The sequence below is a fragment of the Tasmannia lanceolata genome, unplaced genomic scaffold (genome assembly GCF_043159265.1).
Source record: "Tasmannia lanceolata isolate RefF3 unplaced genomic scaffold, GAP_Taslan_0.1 ptg000023l, whole genome shotgun sequence".
In the NCBI taxonomy this organism is placed as follows: domain Eukaryota; kingdom Viridiplantae; phylum Streptophyta; class Magnoliopsida; order Canellales; family Winteraceae; genus Tasmannia; species Tasmannia lanceolata.
Window position 1 is genome coordinate 5,419,112 of NW_027518700.1, and position 21,077 is coordinate 5,440,188.

The following is a 21,077-nucleotide window of genomic DNA, read 5'->3' on the forward strand; positions in this document are numbered from 1 at the left end:
AAAGTTTTAAATAACTTTGGGGCCACCCTCCACCCAAAGTTTTCTCATTATAAATGAAGGAATGATAAACGTAAGGGCCTCCTTGTAAAAAACCATCTGCAAGGGCGTTACTGTTGGTCCTTGCCAGCAAAGTCCATTTATTGTTCCTTTATTTTTAGCGAATTGATTTTAGCACTCCACTTATAGGTGGCAAAAGTAGGTTGTTGTTTTTTTGTTGTTGTTGTTGTTTTAAATTGGGGTGTCAGAGTTTTTTCGGGAACTGGTCTATTTGTTTGTGCCCTTATAAATGAAATTTTTTGAGGTGGACCGATGGGGGTGCACTTGTAGCTGGTTTTTGCAAGGGCACCCTTCATTTTATCATTCCTCTCGTAAATATTATAGGTGATTGACTGATTGATGAGATGGAAATGCTAAAATGAAGGTAGCCAAATGTTGTTGAGAACATCTTCATTTAATGATCTTTAAGTCATTGATCTATCAACCCTGTGTGTTTGGTTGCCAGTAAAATTTAAAACCTATGAAGTTTTTAGTAAAATTTTCGTCCCATCCCATGTTTGGTTGCCTTTTAGCACTAGAATTTTTTTAATCCCACTCTTGTAATGATTGCTTATGAGTATGACATGGACTCCTTGTCCCCTCTTTTTCTTTCCTAGGGATTGACGTCCTCTCTCTTTCTCTCTCTTCTGTCTCTCTCCTCACTTCCCATATTTGATAATGACAACCCTAAATTTTGGCGGGAATTTTAGGAATTGTAGGGAAAAAAAACATAACAAATCCTGTTGACTTCATTGTTGGGATTAAAAAGCTCCTAGGATAAAAATTTTACTGGCAACCAAACGGAGCAGGTTCCACCAATAAAAGCTAAGCCGTTGATTTTTGTGCTTCTTTATCTTACTCAACTGTCTTGATTGATTGCACAAGGAACCAAGGACAAAAGTGATTACAATGATCCTAGGCCTTTAGACTAAACAAGCCTTCTAAAGGATTACACAAAATGGCTAAAGGAGGCTCCACCCTTGATATTTTTGTAGAGAGGTTGCTCTTATCAAATATAAGTGCATTACTTCTTGCTCACCATGTAAAAACTCATTTTTGTAGTGTAAGCTTGTGAATAGGTTGTGACCAAAAAAATCACTTCCATCGGATGATCCTATCCCTTTGATCAATAGAAAAACTTCATGTTATGGAAAGCTTTACAGAGAGGAGGGTTAGGATCATCCTATGAAAATGGTTGTGTGGGTACAACCTATTTACGTTGCGGCCCATCAAATGGACGGTTTGGATCATCCTATGGTGGCCCGTAGAGTACTTTTTAAAAAATACTAGATAATACGGGCACGTACAGTATAAAATTCCTTTTCAGTGCCACCTCGTCCACGTCGTTAATAATGAATTTATGATTGGGAGGACATAAAAATCAGAAGGGTAATGTTAAATTCGCACCCCGTTTAACGTGATTTGACGTCAAAAACGTAAAATTCATCCCCAATCCACGTTATAAGGGGTGCGAATTATCATACAATGGGAGCGAATTTATCACCTCCCAATCCAAAAAACATACAAAAACCCTAGTCCAAGTTAAAGAAACACAAAACCCAAACCCTAGCCCTAGTCATTGAAAACCCCTTTTTTCCACCCAAACATAGAGAAAGAAATCTGAAATCCTCTCAGCGTAGATAACTCCATCGAATCTCATCTTACCAAGCAAGAGTAAAATTAAGGTAATAATCTCTGAAAACCCTCGCCTCATCTCACCATCTCATATGTTTCATTGTTTTTTGAAGTAATCTTTTCATTCTCCTGCTCTTCTTCTTATCCTATGCATTTCAATCAAACATGGTTTCAGAAGTTCTGATTTCTAGTGATCAAGGTACTGCCTAAGGAGTGAAGTGTAAAAAAAAAAAAAAAAAAAAAAAACCCGAAAACCCATTTTTGTTTGGACAGATTTGTATTTATGGATCACTCATCAGGTTCTTCTCCCATAAACATTGAGATACCTCCTATAAAACTAGATGGATCGAACTATCTGCCTTGGCGTATGGCGGTTGAAACCTTCCTTATTGCCCGTGGAAAGGTTGAATTTATCAAGAGAGATCCTCCACCACCTGATGATAAGTCCTATGCCAAGTGGATACAAGAAGATGCAGTGATTCGTATTCTTCTGTGGAATAGTATGGAGCCAATAGTGGGCGGGCAGATGATGTATCTCAATTCCTCTAAGGAAATCTGGCAGCAGGCTGAGACCCTTTATTCTGGTGTCAACAGTATGATTGGTATTTTTAATGTTTACTCAAAGTTGTTGCATCTGAAGCGTGATGATGACAAGTCGGTCGCCGATTTCTACTGTCAGTTTGTGGCGTTGTACCAGCAACTCGATATGTATTTGCCGTTTACCACGGATCCGATAGTCTTGGCTAAGCGTCAGGAGGACTTGAGGGTTCTTCATTTTCTTGATGGCTTAGGTCCTGACTTCGTATCGATCCGGCAACAGATTGTTGATTCAGGGTTTGTTCCTTCCCTCAATGAAGTTTTCTCTCGTGTACAAGGCTTTATGTCGGTTGAGGGATCGACTGAATCTACTCTTGAGCGCTCTGCACTCGCTGCTCAGTTTGGGGGAAGCCGTATTAGTCGTGGTGGCAGAGTTGGTCGGGGCAGAGGTCGCCGCGGCCGTGGAGGTGGTCAGGACTCAGGGGGAGGCCGTGGATCCCGTTTTTGCACACATTGTGGTCAGGAGGGTCACTCCAATGACTTTTGTTACGCTTTGCATCCGGAGTTGAGGTCGTCCAAAAATGCCAATGCTTCTGTTCCTGTAGCTAAGAGCTCCACCCCTTCCTCCTCTGCCGAGATCGAGCCTAGAGATTCCTTTGTCGAGCACGATGCTTTTTGGTGATCCAAGGACAAAGGTAAGCAACTCACTGCCGCTCTCGCTTAGCAAGGTAGCACTCCATCCTATTTCCTTACTAGTTGTGGGGTCTTGGCTCATTGACTCTGGAGCCTCCAACCACATTACTAGTAAATCATATTTACTTTCTTCCTTTCAATCCTACTCTTCATTAGGTCCTATGGTCACCTTGGCTGATGGGACTACATCTTCAATTACAGGAGTGGGTGTAGCTTCCCCTCACCCAAGTCTTTCTTTATCTTCTGTATTTTGTATCCCTCAGTTTTCATTTCATTTGCTTTCTGTCCGCCAGCTTACTAAACATCTTCATTGTTCTATGACATTTTTCCCTTCTTATTGCATTTTGCAGGATCTCTAGACTGGGAGGAGGATTGGTTTGGGTCGTGAGGTCGATGGGCTACATTATCTCGAGTGTGTCAGCATTGCATATTTCGGCTGAAGTTTTCAGTGGCATTGCCGTTTGGGCCACCCCTCAGTCAAGTGGCTTCAACATTTTACTGTCGTCTCTAGTCCACTTAGTCAGTTTCAGTGTGAGTCTTGTTAGTTAGGTGCACACCATCGGGTGTCATTTCCTTCTAGGGTTATTAATCGTGTCTCTTCCTTTTAAATTAGTTCATTCCGATGTTTGGGGTCCTTGTCGGACTACGTCCTTGTTTGGCTTTAAGTTTTTCATTGTATTTGTTGATGATTATTCAAGGATGACTTAGCAAGAGACCGTTCAAAAGTTTTTTCTGCCTTTCATATATTTTATTTTGAAATCTGTAATCAATATCACTGTTCGCTTCGTTGTTTGCGGATTGATATTGCATATAAATAATTTTTAGCGTGCAATGGGTTTTAGACTTTTTTTGGAGAGTTATTGTTTCCTTCATCGATCCTCTTGTGCCTACAACTCTCAGCAAAATAGTGTAGCCGAGAGGAAATTTAGATACCTTATAGATATGGTTCGCACCCCTCATGTTCCATATGAGGATGATAAGCTTTATTGGGGTGATGCTGGCCTCATTGCCTGCTGCTTGGCCAATTGTCTTCCTTCTGTCTTTCATAATCTGTCCCCATTCTTTGTCTAACACCTCTTTGGGAATCCGTTTCCACCTCTCCCACGAGTCTTGGATGTGTTTGCTTTGTTCATAATTTGTCCCATTGCTTGGACAAATTAGATCCTTGTGCTGAGAAGTGTGTGTTCCTTGTTTACTCACCTTCCTAGAAGGGGTATAGATGCTACAATCCTCGCTTGAGGAAGGTCTATGTTCCCGCGGATGTCAGTTTCTTTGAGACTACCCCATATCTCTCTGAGAAATTCTCCAGCTATAGGACATTGGGTTGCCTCTTCCTCGTTTATATGCGTCATTGCATCTTGCACTCGATCGCGTATTGTAGCCTATCATATCTCTAACGTTGTTTCCTATGGTCGGATATCTCCTTTTTATCATATATTCCTATTTGCATTGTCTCTGATTACTTTGCCTCAAGTTGTTGTAGATATCTTAGCCCACCCAGGTTGGTGTACTGCCATGGATGTTGAGATGGCTGCACTACACTCAAATGGTACATGAAAGTTGGTTTCACTTCCTCCTGGTGCTCAGCCGTTGGATGTTGTTAGGTGTTCTCAGTTAAATACCTATTAGATGGGACAGTTGAACGTTTGAAGGCACGGTTAGTTGTTCAAGGGATACAGTTAGACCTTTAGTGTTGATTACAATAAGACCTTTTCACCAGTTGCACAGATTACAATGACACTTTTTCACCAGTTGCAAAGATCCCCTCAGTCCGTGTTTTATATCAATTGGATGTGAAAAATGTGTTTCTTCATGGTGACCTCAGTGAGGGATCCTACATGGAGCAACCTATAGGGTATGTTGCTCAGGGGGAGATGCAATTATTTGTATATTGTCTGTGTAAAGCACTATATGGGGCTCAAACAGTCTCCTAAAGCTTAGTTTGGGAGATTCAATGAGGCGGTTATGCGCTTTGGCATGAAGCAATGTGCAGTAACTCAGCCGGTTTTAGCTCGCAGTCTGATGATGGGTATATTTTCGTAGTAGTTTATGTAGATGACTTCGTTATCGCATGAAGTAATAGGGAGGGCACATAGAACCTAAAGGAATTCCTTCAGAAAGAATTCTATACCAAACACCTTGGTCTCATCAGATACTTCCTTGGAGGTAGCCTATTCACTTGGTGGATTGTCATTATCCCAAAGGAAATATGTCTTGTATATATTAGAAGAGACGAGATCCTTGGGGGTAAAATCGACTGTCGTAGGGGACCCAGACATGTACAGAAGATTTGTTGGCAAGTTAATTTATTTGACCGTGACTCGTCCAAACATCTCGTTTGCAGTGGGTGTAGTGAGTAAATTCTTGAGCTCCCCACGTACCTCTCATTAGGCTGCAGTTCGTCAGGTACTTAAAGAGGGCCCCTGGTAAAGGCTTATTCTTTAAAGGGCACAATGACATGAACTTGGAAGGGTTCACTGATGTAGACGGGGCCTGATCTCCTGCAGATAAGAGGCCGACTACATGATATTGCACTTTTTTGGAGGAAACTTAGTGTCTTGGAAAATCAAAACGCAAGATGTGGTCGCCAGATCCTGTACCGAAGTAGAATATTGAGCTATGGCTCATACGCGTGGTGAGCTGACCTATTTGAAGTCTTTTCCGACTGAGATTGGCTTACCTTCCGTGTTTCCTGCATCATCGTATTGCGATAATAAAGCGGCTGTTCATATTGCCTCAAATGCAGATTTTCATGAGAGGAAGGAGCACATCGAGGTGCATTGCCATTTCATTCGTGAGGAGATTCAGAAAGGGAAAATATGTATTGTTTTTACTAATCTAATCAGGAGGCCAGGTAGCGGATATATTTACCAAACCACTAGGCAGGGCAAAGTTGAACAACATGTGTAACAAGCTGGGGTTGTATGACTATGACATATACATAGGGGTGCAACTTAGGTCGATTTTTGGGAATTCAGGTTGAGCGTTTACCTTAAAATCTTGTCGGGTTCGAGTTGATTCCAATTCAGTTTTTTACCAAAAGCTCAACCCGACCCGACCCAACCCAAGTTGCACCCGTGCATATACACTCCAGCTTGAAAGTTTCCCACTTTCACTGTTCTCTTTCTTACACTGAGCTTTGGATACACCGAACAACATTTTTTATTGGTCTGCTATAGCATTTTTTATTGGTCTGCTATAGTGCTGGGAATTCACGGTTGAGGATAATTTCTCTATCTTTTAGGGTTTTAAGGAATTTTTCTTATATATGAGATTGTTTTAGATTCTTGGATGGTCAGCATAGGAAATGAGTTATTTTGTTATACATGATCGGAATAGATTAGGGGAGCTTCCAAGGAGTTCTAATCATCTACTGTGTTGAGGGGCACTATCCCTTTGGAATCCGTGTTGTGTTGATCATGACAATTTCCGATGTGTTACAACTTACAAGCATGAGAAACCTTAAACGAAGGTTGAATAATCAGAGATAACAAATGTATTCTCTAGTGAAACAGATGTGACCAGGTGGGCAGTTTTTGTCTTTTGGATGTTGACACTTAAGCTTGGGACAATGTGTGCATTTATAACCTATTTTATTTGGCTGCGTCTCCCATGTTTACCTGTCTGTGTTTATGTTTTCATGGAAACCAATCGGTTGATTGATTCTACCTACTCTTTTGTGGTTTTTTTATTCCATTCTGATTTATTTTCTTTCGTCAATCCTTAGAAGCAGCTCAATGAGATATGGTGATTCTTGCAATGCCTGGCTGTATTGCACTATCTCTCATTCATGGGCTTTCCAATAGAGCTGATGGATCACACTATAAGATGACAGTATCCAAGATTGATCAAGTTCCTAGTTCTGAGGTTCAAGAAACTGTCCTGAAAAGTCATCATGGAAGGAGAAGGTTAGATATTATTCACATGTTGATGGGAATGGTTTTCAAAATCCACTTTGATTGTTTACGTCATGCTACGTTTGTTTGAATTTATCATGATTTATTTTTCATCCTTATTTTTCTGGTTAAAATTTGCAATTTGTCATGTTTATTTTTGCGCGTGTTAGGGAAGGAAGAGTTATGAGAGTTAAACTTTGTCATGGTATTTGCTTATCTTGATGTTGGTCCCGATCTTCTCTTAAATTTTATAATGCGCAAAAGCTTCTTGAAAATGGTTATGCAACAGCAGCATTTAGCTTTTTGTGGCAATTAAAGTTTTTGAATTTAATTTTGTTTACTCTCATACGATGCATACTTCTAGTGAAAAAGCTATACCCATGTATAAAAGAATGTTATGACGGAGTAGGGGGGAGTTTAGTATGGGATTTGGTCTTTAGGAGTCATCTCAAATATAATGAGTTTGAGTATGTTGGTCTTTGCTTCGAAAGTTAGAGCCCGTGTACATTTCCCCCTTTATGAGTGACAAACGAATTTGGGTTTGGGAGTTCAAGTCTAATTTTGGTACAAGTCGTTTTCTTTGGCATCTAAGTTATCTGTTGTGTGGAAAATCATATATTTGTTTATTGCAAGGTGCGGTCTCTTCTTATCAAAAGCTTTGATATACCATGGGTGTTTTTAACATCAATCTTGGAGCATTTTATTAGATGGACAAGTGAGGCATATAAACTCCAATGGAAGATCACTGTATCATTGTAGTGAAGGGTCTCCATGACCCGTACGGGTGTGGATCATAAAGGGGAGTCAAAAATAAAATAAAATGAAGGGTCTCCATGACAGTTACCGAGGGATATTTATCTTTCCATGAGCCGTTGAGCGCTTGCTAGAAAGGAGTTTTGGTAGTGGTGACCAGAGAACATTATTAGAAGTGGAAGGAAATTGAGCGGGGCTCTTCTACTCGGTCCAAGATCATAACAAAGTGCTCTCTGGCTCCTTCACATTGTTTTAAGCATAATTTTGGTGGAAATTCGTGTTACACTGAAATGAATGGTCGTCATGGACTCAGAAATGAGATGGAAAAGGGTGTAGTGCTTTTCTAGTTCTAGGGCTATTTTTATTATGATTTTAATGAGGTGGAAGTGTGCACTCCTACTGTGACTACACATTTTTAATGCAGAGCCTTCTAGATAGTTATTCCAATCGCTTGAACGAGATTGTTGTAACGGCATTTCATGGGCATCAAAATTCAAGCCATGCTAGTGGAGATTTCTAATTTCACTTCATAGATTCGAGACTTGATTAAAGAAGTGGTTCTCACGTATGGCAGATGCTTCAGACTGCTAGTGAGATTGTGGAATCTTAAGCTGGGAGAAGGAATTGAAATGTATTAACTTTGTATTGAGAGCAAACGACCTCTTGGGTAGTGGGTTGCATTTTTTCCTTTTTTTGTTGCTTTTGGCTGGGCTATTCCTAGTTTCTTTCTTGTTTTTTTCTTAAGTTTTTCTGTTATTTCTAATCGGAAGATAAAAGGATATAGCCATGCACCATTCAGTTGATAATCCCGTGCTTGAAAATGGACTAAGTGAACATATCAATTTCTCCACGAATGAAATGCCTCTGAACTCACAATTTAAAATAAAGTTATATAGGATAAACATGACAGCGTACCTCAACATCCTCTGCTCATTCTTGGAAGCAGCGTTTTCAAAAACGGCTTCAACTGTCGTGCAAACCCGGAGCTTCGTGGGTAACTACGGAGAACTTAGGAGTTCAATGGGGTAACATTTCACACTTGAAGTAGGCCAAACCATGCCAAACATGTAAACGATCAGATTTAATAAATTGCAGTGGAAAAACTTATTCGGTTTTGCTTTTGAGATAATCCACAAAGAGCAAGATTCTACATTAAGCATCCATGGCATATAGGGGTGTCAATTTTGGCTCGGGCTCGGAAGCTCGCTCGAGCTCGGCTCGAATCCTTAACGAGCCGAGCCGAGCCGGCTTGCCAGGCTCGTTAAGCTTAACGAGCCGAGCCGAGCCGGCTTGCCAGGCTCGTTAAGCTTAACGAGCCGAGCCCGATTTAGGCCAGGCTCGGCTCGGCTCGGCTCGTTAAGGCTCGTATAAAAATATATAGTAATTTTTTTCCGTAATAAATATAATACAGTAGTAGTAAACAGTAGTAGGAAACAGTAGGAAACATCTGTGACAGCACATAATCATGACTTTTTTCCACTTGTAAACTTTTGTTCGTATTTTTTTGCTGATTGTCATAACTTGCCAACTTTTATTCGTAATTTTTCATTTAAAACTTTAGCTATTTTACTTTTTCAGTAATGATTACTTTTTTTCTTTTTCGTTTTGCTAGCGAACTTTCCGGAGACACCTTTTTCTTTTTAAAATAACCCAACCACTTTTTTCTTTTTGCTAGCGGCCTTTGCGAGACATCTTTTTCTTTTTAAAATAGCCAACCAGCCAAGCTCGATAAGGCTCGCCAGCGGCTCGCGAGCCTAGCCGAGCCTGACCGAGCCGAGCCGAGCCGAGCCCGAGCCTAACATTTTAGCTTAACGAGCCGAGCCGAGCCTGGCCAAGCTCGGCTCGGCTCGGCTCGTTTACACCCCTAATGGCATATAACAACTCACAAGCAAGAAAGCTGGATATCTAAACATGCCAACTATAAAAAATAAAGTCTGTACTCAATCTGTCCACGCAAAGAAAAAAATATATGTAGGGCTCGAAAAATCATTGCCAATGTAGGTAAGGGATTAAAAGGGTAGCGTGGTGTATATTTGTCAGTCATAAGGGTAAAGGGATGATAAAAAGGTATGAAATAGGGTTGATATCGTAATGGAAAGACCTCACCCATAAAGGAGCAGTCCGTAATCCTCAAATCCGCACGAAAGAGGGCCCAAGAGCATGAGGGAGAAGTCCGTGGGCACGATCTATCCAAGGGGACAGCATCAACCTCCAAGATAATTTGTGTTGTAGAGAAAATATAGGGAAGTAGAAGAAGAATAAGAGAAGTAGGGGAAGAAGAAGAAAAAATAGAAGGTGACGAAGGACAAGAAGTGAAGAGATGGAGAACTGAGAAAGGGAACATAGAAAGATTTAGAGAGGGAGAGATTTCGAGAGAAAAGAGAGAAATCGAGGAATAGAGAGAGAGAACTGAGAGGGAGAAGGAATAGAAGAGGAAGAAGAAAAGGAGAGGAGAAGGTAAGAGAAAACCATGGGAGAGAGAGGAGAAAAAGGAGGAGGAGGAGAAGAAAAACTATAGGGGCTGTTTGGTTTGCAAGAAAGGGGTGGAAAGAGATGGAAAGGACACTCCTTTCCAAGTTTTCACCCATTTCTTTTGTTTGTAGTAGATGGAAAGTAAACATAAGATGGACGTGTGTTTCCATTTTCCTAAAAAGATCATCCCACTCCACCGAAAATCTTTCCTTCTAAAATGGTGGGATGCGGCTTTCCGTTCCACATGGAAAGAAGTATCGTGCGGCAACAACTCATGACTTCACAAAGTTTTATCTCTGCAAGAAGCCTTCAAAGAGGTAAATACACCTCTCTGTCTCTCTGGTTTTCATATCTCGTTTTTTACAGTTTCTTTATCTATTGAGGCTCTCGATCTTTGCTAACAGAGAACGTATCTCCAGTAAAAACCCTAATACCTTCACTTCCCTTGAATTACCAACAAATCTAGTGATCCAAGGGCCAGAATCGAAAATCTCATGTGAAATCCCTCACAGATTTTTGCAGCCTCCAGTTTCTCTTCAACTGATCCTCCGTTTCTTTTTAAATCTGATTGAAAAGCCCACGCTTCCGGAAGAGAAACCAATCGGGGAAGTTGAAAGATACTGGACACTTTTAGGTTGGTGAAAAAAAGAAGATTGGAAAGGCCATTAAATGAGAAGGTAGCCAAGGCAAGGAAGAGGGGAATTAATGGCATAAACAGAAGGCATGAACCCATTTGGCTGCTGCTCTTTGGCTTTGTGATGTCCTTGCCACTGGCAACTTTGATTTCGAACAAAAACCCATTTCTGGAAGCGTGCAAAGTTAGCCTACCAGGTTGCTTGCTCGTAAGAAGCATGTCTATGGGTTTGTGTAAACAAATGGTGGGATGAAACGGATGTGGTGTAAGGGAAGGGGAGCTAGGGATCTCTAAATGTATGAAAATCAAAATAAACAGATGCAGTTTCTGTTCTTCGATGACATAACTCATTTAGAATATAAAAGTGTTTTATAAACAAACCCTATTGTCTTTTGGTAAAGGCCAAATATAAACACTCTAATATTGGCACTCTTTTATTTTAAAGAGACACCCAAGTTAAATGTCCATTGATCTGACTATTAAGATTGGCTAATCTGATCATGTTTAGTAGTGGAGGCACTTGGATCCTCAAGGGCATGTATGTAAAATCAAGGCCATTGATCTTAACTCATTTGCTTCTATTTCCTTTCCAAACAGCATGTATCCAAACGAGAGGAATGTCTTTTTGGGAAAGAGCTTTCTATTTCATATTTAGTGTGCCATACGACTAAATGGATTCCCGGGAAAGGAATGGAAAAGAAAAGGCTTTCCCCGAAGTTGAGGTCACTCCAAACACGCCCGTAGGGGAGAGAGTTAAAGAAGAAGAAGAGGAGAAAGAGAAATAGAAGAAGTGGAATCAAAAGAGAGATATAAGAAGTAGAATCAGAAGAGAAAGATAGGAGAGAACTCGCCTTTCTCATGAGGGAGAGGAATAAGCCATTGGCATTTTGGAGGGAGCAGCTCCTTATTGGAGTTGTACGGATTTTCAATCGTAAAAAACTTAGGGTTTTTCTCCCCCTTTGCCCTCTTTTATATGAAGTCCCTAAATGGTCTTGAAGTGGGCCCTCCTTGCAACCTATGTCACAAATGTCGTTCTCGAGAATTTCTCGGCAAGAGAAAATCCCGGGATATATTAATTTTTATTAATTTTTTCGGGTTTATATCGGGAAATAACGTTAAAATGAAAATTCTTTAAAAAATAGATAATAATATTAAATTTAAGGAAAAAATATAAAATAAAAATATCGGGATAATATCGCAATATTATCGGGATATTTTATGATAAAAACGAAAATATCGCTATATTTTTAAAATCTCAGGATTAGTTTGGAATTTTGTCATTTTATCAAAATCTCGCGATAAAACGCTATATTTTGAAAATATCGGAGATATTTGTGACATAGCTTTCAATCAATGGGCTCCTTTTCTCACTTGAGTGATTTAAGTTATGGTAAAATGACTTCATCCGCATTAAAGAATAATAACGTAAAGGGTAAGGCCAATTAAAGAGGAAAAGAAATATGGGCGGTGTGTGGAAGAGTGAGGCCCTAGATGATGTGGACATCCCCCGCATCTAGGATCATAAACTGCCAAAAATGATAATAACTCCTCAATGCAACAAAATAAAGTATAAATGAGCAAAATAACAACTAAAATAAGAAGATCCAAGGTCGGATCACATTAAACTGTCTCCCCACCGCCTCTATTCTCTAGATACAAATTTTTTTTTGTTCATATATTTTCTTGAGCTTGCAACCGTTGTAGCTTCACGTCACATATCAACAGGATGTGGTTTTGAACCTCTTTTGCCTTGTTTCTTTAAGCTCATCATTGAAAACAATGGCTTGATAAAGCTAGGTGACATGAAAACAATGCCTTGTTAGAAGCTAGGTGTCTTTTGACATAGCTATGGAACAAATCTCAAATCCAAACAACATGGTGAGCTCTAGTGTTCATGTTTCTTTTTCCTTAAATTCACAGTGTTGGAACTATTCAGTGACTATTTTCTGTTTCTTTTACCTCTAACTTTACAGCATTCGATTAGCTCTTATAGGAAGTAGAATGACAACTTCTGTGACATTTGGATGCACCATCAAGAGTCTGATATCACCTGCTATATTTATAATGGACTAATGGGGATGCACAACTGAAAACCACATATGAACTGAACAAAGAGGAATACGAGTTGCAGCCGGTGAAAATCTTGTTGTTTTGGATTACACTTTGAAGACAGAAATCCTCTTTGCAATTCAAACCAATGTCTGGCTAGCCAACAAGGCGGACCCACGCCTATTGTTGCTGTTTTTATTGTTACTATTGGATAGAACTAATTAAATTATTGTAACCTGATGTAATATCACAGTTGTAGCTTTTGATGCAGCCTATTTCAAGTTATCAGTGCAAATTTCGTAAATGGTATCAGCTGGAGGTTGAGCCATTTTTCAAAATTAAAGTTTTACTTAAGCAAAAGCAGTCACGGGAAGTTGTTTTGGGGAGGAACCATTCCACGGATAACCCGACGTTAGGGTTTACCGGTGTAGCACCTTGTTCTTGCATTTTGTCCTTCAGTCATCAAAGAAATACTAATTCTGTTAGCATCTTGAATCTCAATGCCCACGGTCTAACTCCAATAACTCCGTGCATCCTATAACTATGTACGCATGCTGTTGGTAAAAATCTAGATTAGCGGTTTTAGTTACTAATTGTTACACCTTTCTAAGATTTTGTATATCCTGTTAAAATGACGAATTTATGAATGAAAAGGTATCTTCCCATTATTTTGTCAATTTCCTCATCATATTTTGTCCTCTTAATGATATAATAATTTGTCGTAAACGCTTGCCACATGAGGGCTTGACTCTCCTCTTCCTTGGGGAAGATTGGTTTTATGCCCAGCTACTGCTTTGGTTCTAACTTTTGTCACATGAGAACAATAACCACCTACCATTTTATGGAGTAGGTGTAACTGCTTTGATCTGTACAAGAAACTTGTTCCTTATGTGGACTCTTGGTCTTGGCAAAAATCTATGGTTGGGAAGAGACATATTTTGATGGAAAGAGATGAAGATCGCTCAGACATGTTAATTCTTCTACAACACCCTCCTGTTTACACTTTGGGTACTGGAAGCTCGGAGAAATTCATGAATTTTGATCCAAAAGATGCTCCTTATGATGTTTATCGGACTGACCGTGGTGGGGAAGTTACATATCACGGTCCTGGCCAGGTAAGCATTCTACTCCAACATGATCATATTTGTTGTTTGGATATAGTTTGGATCCCTCATGTGTGATGTCAGCAGATATGTATTAGATGCTTCAACATAATAGGTTTCCCCTCTGAACATATTTTTTAATTATTCGGTATTACACACTGGGAACTTTGGTCCATATATTCATGGGGTTCAACCCAAGGTTGCCAGAGCGGGAAGCGAAGGCTCTCAGGAAGGTGGGAAGCGGGAAGCAGGAAGCATGAAGGGTCGGAGAGTTTTTTTAATAGTTAAATATTTTAAAAAATTTTAAAAATAAAAAATCACTAAAAAAATATAAGACATAATTATATGAACCAAATATTTTAAAAAATACTTTTTATTAAAAGATCCAACATTTACTTGAAGGAAAATCACTATCAGCTGAAATGCCTGTGTTGACCAATGCCTGCAAGAAGAAAAAAATTTAGAAACCAAATTATGAGATTTTTTTTACCGGACTTTTGAGATTTAATAATATTTGGAATTTATGAATTTTTAAAATTGGAAAAATACCCACAAGTCTCCTTACAGTCAGTCATATGGATACCTGAGTGAATAGCAGCAGTTGTAGTAGCCATGGCAGTGACATGCTCCATCCAAGGTTTTAAATTTTATTTCGGCTTACCTGGTGGGAGTTCAACCATTCAAATTTGACATTTAAGCTTTCCAACAACTCAACTATTTATCAAAGAGCTGAAATATTCTCGTTCTTAAAGCTAAAGGCAAGTGTATACCAAACTAGCAGAACTAAGAAATGGCAAGGTTCTTTAAGCTAAAGGCAACACAGCAGAAAACCATGACTATCAGGGACGTCTTCAGAAGCCGCCGGAATATCCCTCCGGGAGTCTATGAAATTCAGCAACCATCGGAATTTTTCTCTGTGTGTGGACTTAACCTTGAGCGGTTATCAGACCCTTTTCTGTCATGCCTAGATGGAGGCTACTCTGCTATGGAAGTGTTTGAATCCCTTGGGATTTTTAACCCATGCTGCCCGAAGATCACTGTTTTCGCTTGGACAAGAAGCTAATTTGGCAAGGCCCCATTGGCCACAATGGCCCCCACCTAGATCGCATGCGGGTTCTTTGGGAAGTATGGAAGATTGGGATACCAGGGGGAGGAGGTTGGACTTTGGGGCTAGGAAGGCACCTGGTCGTAGAGCAGTGAAGTCTGATCGCAGGCCATTCTCGAGTGGGAACGACTGGTTGTGCTTAAAATGTAACTACAAATTTTTTGGCCCACGCACCATATGCAGAAAATGCTCGGAACCTAGAAATAGAGTGAATCCTAACTTAGTGTGGAGACCTAAAAAGGTCCAAGTCGCTACACACGACGAGATTCGATGTTTGGACGTTCCAGCTTTCGTAGTGGAAGAAAGAAAAAGAAACCTTAAGAGTTGTCTTATTGAAAGTTTGAAATCTGGCTCTTGGCTCTTAGAAGATGTTTGGGATTGGGCTAAAAAGTTTTGGGGTCTCCCGGATTTGCAAAAACCTTTTGCTATTAGTACAGTGGACATCCTATTTCTCTGACTCTGAGGCCCAAGCTACCTCTATTCTCCGACGAGGAGGTGAGGCTTTTGGGGGATATTTTTCTTCCCTCCAGCCCTGGTTCCCGTCATATAATACAGGAGCTAGAACTGTTCGGTTGCGATTTATAATATTCCACTTCATGCATGATCTTCTGCCACGGTGGAGATCCTTAGTCTACATTTGGGTCTGGTCCTTGAGACCCAGCCTTTTTGGGAATCACATTCATTGTTTGGCCTTTGCCTCTGCCTCTGCCCTGGTTATTACCCCTTGTGGAAATCCATCCCTCCATCCATTAATTTAAGGGTAGATTCCACCATTTATTCGGTGGGAGTTAAGTTGGTGTCCGAGGATAGTATAAATTATCTAGCAATGTCGGTGGTGGAAGAATCCAGTAGTAATGACAATTTGGCCCTTTTTGAGGGATCCGATCAGATTCCCCTTGATAAAGGCTCACCGGCGGCGGTCTGTCCACCGGAAAAGGTGGCAGAGGCCACTGGGCGCAGATCGGAGCCGATCGTGAACCCCATTTCAAATTTTGAATTGCTCACCTACCTGCGTGGCCCCTCTGAGATCGCCCCTGTCCCGTCAGAAAGTATGGAGGCTATGCTGAGTGGAGTTGCGAGCCTGCCTAATGTAAGGATTGCACCAAAAACATTAATTTCAGTTCCACGTGGCGTGAAAGGAAAGGCAGGTAGAAAAGATATTGTGGATTATTTTAGGTTAAAGTCGACGAAGGAGCTAAAGGCTTTAAAATTAAAAAAATGTTCCTCAAGGCAGACAAGAGTGTCGATGAAAAGCGCACACGTTTGGGTAAAGATAAATTCAGAAGAGGTCTCGGGTAGGACGCTCGCATCTTGGCTACTCGTGGTGGCTTATCAGTACTTAACAGGAGGATTAAGTGTATGTATCGAAAAAACGAAGTCAGAAAGAAAAAAATTGAGTTCGAAAATCACCAATACCTACGAATTCTGGATAACTCTCAGAGTTCAAACATGTCTGGTAAAAATCGATCTGAGGCTACAATTAGTGTAACCAAGGGTGACCTTACCTTGGTGGATGGCGACCTTGACCTCCTCAAAAATCTTAAATATAATGAAAAGCTGGGGAGGAAGGAATTGCCTAGTCCTGGTGATGTGTTACTTTCTCCTTTTAAGAAGCAGTGGATGGAAAGAGCAGAAGTCAGTCGAAGCTCGGGTGTGTCTCCTTCTCTGTCCACCATGAATTGTGAGGAAGAACTTCACACGCCCCTTCGTAATTTGCCCATTTTCAACAAGATTTTAGAAAAGGAAAGGTGAAACCCGAAGGCGTTTGTGGGAGGAGAAGAAACATTTGGCGATCTTAAGCCTGGAAAATAGGTGCGAGAGCCTGGGTGCTGATTTGGGTCTGGGGCAAGGTAATGCAGAGGTGGAAGATGGTTAGGGAACAGTGAAGTATAACGAGTCCAGAAAGGGTGTATTGATGTCATCGAATCTAGAGGAACTTGGGCACCCAGAGGTTGAAGGTTTTAATGACTTCTTAGCAATAGGAGATGTTTTTGGGATCTCTTACCAAAAGGACCTAGGAAAGACTAGAGAAATGTTCCGTGCAATGCAAGCTAGAGTCGCAGAGGAGAAAATAGAAAGAGCCAAGGAGGCTGAAATGGAAGCTGGATTATGAGATTAAAGGATCCTATATTGAGAGGTTGCTGAGTTGTACTGTATCAGGGAGTGCGTATTGATTTCCAAAGAATCTATTTAAGTTGAATTCGTTAGTTGCGGAGCAGTGTAGATGATTTATGGTGGAACTCTAATTAGACATGATTCTTGTGGTTGTTTTAATTAATAGAGGCAGGTTGGGAAGGAGATGGTTGAAGGAAGTTGGGAATTTAGTACCGAAGTTGTGGAATCTATGAAGCTAGTTTCAGTCCTGTAGGTTGGTGTTTAGGTAAGTCCAGATCCTAGGTGGGCTGAGAAAAGATTTAGATCCTCAATAGCTTGAGAGACCATGGTCTTTCGCTAATTGAGGCCTTACTGTCTGGAAGTCCCTCTTAATGTGATTAGTCAAGAAATATGGTGTTCGAAGAAAGGGTCTTGAATTCTGTTATTCTCTCCGTTCCTTCTTGGTCTAGGGTATGCCCTAGACTTTTTGTTTGATTCTATGTGATGCAGGTTAGGACTCCTGGTCCCCAATGTAATTTTCATAGTATCGATGAAATATGTCATCTTTAAAAAAAAATTGGAAAAATACCCCATCGTTTGGAAGTTAAGTACTTAAATGACTTCCATGTAAATATTAAGAAGAGGAAGAGAAGAGGACTAGCAAGAAACAAGGAGGGTAGATAGGAAACACGCTTCCCACAGAGTGCGATCTGCGTTTCCCATAGAGTGGGAATCGAATTTCCCATAGAGTGGGAATTGAGAAGATTCCCGTTTCCGAATCGATTTTCGGGGAATCGAGATTCCCCATTCTAAGTAGAGATTCCTACTTCCTTGGTTCAACCTTTATAATGAATATGTTTTCCAACTTCCAGATTTAAATGTCATTAGACCCTATGCTTGAGATCTTGTTTTCTATCCCCTAAACCTGCAAAAGAGATGAGGTATTTTTAATCACATTAACCTTATATATGTTGCCATTTCTATGTAGCTTCTTTTTTCATAGACCCATCAGTCTGAAAACAAGTCTATCCCCTAAATCAACAAAACCTTATCGTCTGTCTGTACCGTATGTTGTACTCTATTTGCTTTCCTCTTTGTGGATCTGAAAATTTACTGTCACCGATTTATCTTGTAATTTCATTTGCGTACAAGCATCTATTGGTTGCACCCATAGTTTGCAAAACTCCGTTTTAAATGGTTTTTTTTTTTTCTTCAAAAAAACGTGTTTTATTGGTTTGCCGTTTAATACTTTTACAATGAAAAAAACGGAACAAACGTTTTAAACACGTTTAAAACGCGTTTTAACTACCTTTTTGGCCAATTTTCCAATTTTACCCCCACCATAATTCAAACTCATTTTCTTGTGTTTTCATTTTTTTGACTACATTTTTTGAACCAATATCATATTAAACTCGGAATTTTGCGGTCCCTTTTTTTTGCCGAATCACGTTTTGCCAATGACAGAACTGTTCATCTGGATGCACTCACATATCAGTCGTGCTCATCTTTTAGTTCTGTTTGGCCACACAGGCTCCTTATCATCATCATTTTCATTGTGGTTTTCTTCTGCTGGTGATATCAAGACCAAGTTCACTCTACCACAAATTGCGGACCAGTTAATGATTTAATCAATGAGCATGGTCAACCTTTTTCTTTCTTAATTCCATTGCAAATATAGTGACTATAAACCATGTATATCAACTGGGTTGACCCTCCAGAGCTCGAATCACCGTATATTTTCTCAAAAGGCAATGTATCCTTGTTTCAGGACTATGATTCAGATCCAAAATATTTTTTGAGAAGTTGTCAGAAAGACATCATCTCATGGTTTGTGGACATCAATTGTTTCCTTTCTATGTTTGATTGTACTTTTGTTCTTCGTCATTGTCTTCTTTGACCATTCTGGTCCTATCAATGAAATCTTACCATTCAAAAAGAAAAAAAATCAATTGTTTCCTCTCTCTCTTCTTCATCACTAACTGTTAATTAATTGTATGTTGGTTTTTAGCTCATTATGCACCCTATAATCAATCTGCGGTATCACAAGATGGATCTCCATTGGTACCTTAGGTCACTTGAGGAGGTGGTTATCCGGGTTCTTTCATCAACATTCTCTATTGAGGCTTCACGGGTTGAAGGTCTTACTGGAGTTTGGGTTGGTACGCCGCCTCTATCTTGCGTGGGTCCATGCATGCGAGTACTGTTACATCACATGCTCATAATATTGCTTCTTTTTCCAGTCTCTTAGGATTCTGGAAGTTTTCAAAAAAGTCACCATGATACTTGAGCCTGTTGCATGATAATTGTGAAGAGAATTTTGCAGAGGGACCTAAGTTTTCTCCATAATAATGCACCAATCTTGATGCCATTAAGCCAAACTGCAATTCCATCTACCACTCATTGAACCAACATACTCCCATTGCTCTCCACGAATGAAGAAAGTAAAACCAATATCAGTGTTTGATTAGTATATCACCATTTGCTAATCAACTTCCCTTAACATAGGCAAATATATAATTAGTTTTAGGCCCTGTTTTGGATTTTGAGAACCAATTGTGAGTCCAAAGCTGATTCTTATTATTATTATTTTTTTATAGGTAAGCTGGTATCGAACCCACGACCTCAAGGTTGAGAACGAGAAAGCCTCAACCATTGAGCTACAAGCCCAACCCCTAGTCCAAAACTGATTATTGGACCCAACAATAATCAATTTTGGACTCACAATCGGTTCTCAAAATCCATCACAAACATTTTTTTGCCATTGTTTCTTTAGAGGTTCAATCCCAGCTTACTTTTAACAAAATCTAATACAAACAACCAATCACTTACATGCTCTAGTGGTTGAAGGCAATAAGTGCTTTCTTCCCAAAAGGGGGTTCAAGACTGGTACACAAGGGGAAGAGATCGAAAAATCTAAAACAAACAGAGCTTCAGTAAGAAACTCACTAGTAGTTTCAATCACAGCTTACTCGTCAACCAAAAAAAAAAAAAAACTAAGTAATTCACTGTTCTCTTAATTTTCATTTTCTGTTCCTGATCTTGATTCTTCTCTTCAGGCAACCAGAAGGTAGCTGCCATTGGGGTCCGGGCTTCTCGGTGGATAGCGTATCATGGTGTAGCACTGAACATCACCACAGATCTTACTCCCTTTCAACACATAGTCCCCTGCGGCATAAGGGACCGCAAGGTTGGAAGCATTAGTGGACTTCTGGGGATAACAACTGAAGACACAGTTCATAAACAAGCTTGTCAGCTAATGGATATTACTCATGATTCCTTGCTCAAGGAATTCTCTGAAGTTTTCCAGCTTAGTCTCGAAAACAAACCCATTCCGGACTCCTGGACTTTCTAGAGAAAAAGCCATTGCACATGCTCACATGAAGGTCGCTTACCAAGCAAGTTGGAAAAAAAATACAAATTCTACAATTAATTTGGTATATATCCATTTATTACTACAAGAATTTTTTTTTCCCCAAGGACATATCCTCATTATCAAATCTGTTTTTTCATACAGACAGAAACAAATATTAGCAACAGTCCACGGTAAAATGGGAAAAAATCATTTAACAGACAGTGCTGGTTATCTGGTTATCGACCATGTGCAGGGAGGTAGCTCATCATGTGTTGTCTCTTTTGTTGGTTCAGTCCATCTAATTTTCTGTTGATAATGTATTGGGTTTTTTTGATAATTTTACTTCACTCAGTACTTGCAAGGGTCATGAGTATTTTTATCAAATGCAGTTCATTAATTCATATAGTACCTTCTATCTGCTGTATTTTGGTAATTTCAGTTATAATTGTCTTAGATCAAGGCAATTTTGATAATTTCAGTTGGGCCTCTGTTGAATTGGGCATCTCGGTCCTAATAGTCTAGAGGGTTGTGTATAAATTATTGGCCAAGGTATGGGATAGGTTTAAAGGGCTTAATCTAATGTGTTCCATCAATCCTGGGGCTTTGGGTATTGGTTAGGTTCTGAATATTTGGTATCATAGCAATCACCATGTCACGTGTTTGAGTCTACATCACATGTTTGAGTCTGCATGGATATGAGACTAGATGGAACTCAAGC

At 40.0% G+C, this 21,077-nt stretch overlaps 1 protein-coding gene across 7 annotated transcripts; it reads left to right on the forward strand.

The window, feature by feature from the left end:
* The first annotated feature begins 1,577 nt into the window (after positions 1–1,577).
* Positions 1,578–20,764, forward strand: LOC143856523 (octanoyltransferase LIP2p, chloroplastic-like). Of its 7 annotated transcripts, none has more exons than XM_077366772.1 (5): positions 1,578–1,721; positions 6,629–6,809; positions 13,556–13,820; positions 19,016–19,162; positions 20,064–20,201. In XM_077366772.1, exons 2-5 carry the CDS (start codon positions 6,646–6,648, stop codon positions 20,076–20,078), a joined length of 591 nt encoding a protein of 196 aa, XP_077222887.1. In that variant the 5' UTR covers positions 1,578–1,721; positions 6,629–6,645; the 3' UTR covers positions 20,079–20,201. The 7 variants fall into 7 exon arrangements, with proteins under 7 accessions (XP_077222887.1, XP_077222880.1, XP_077222882.1 ...); XM_077366767.1 differs by having other exon boundaries at positions 1,579–1,721; positions 19,016–19,166; positions 20,064–20,764; XM_077366769.1 differs by having other exon boundaries at positions 1,587–1,721; positions 6,635–6,809; positions 19,016–19,166; positions 20,064–20,764.
* Positions 20,765–21,077: the final 313 nt, after the last annotated feature.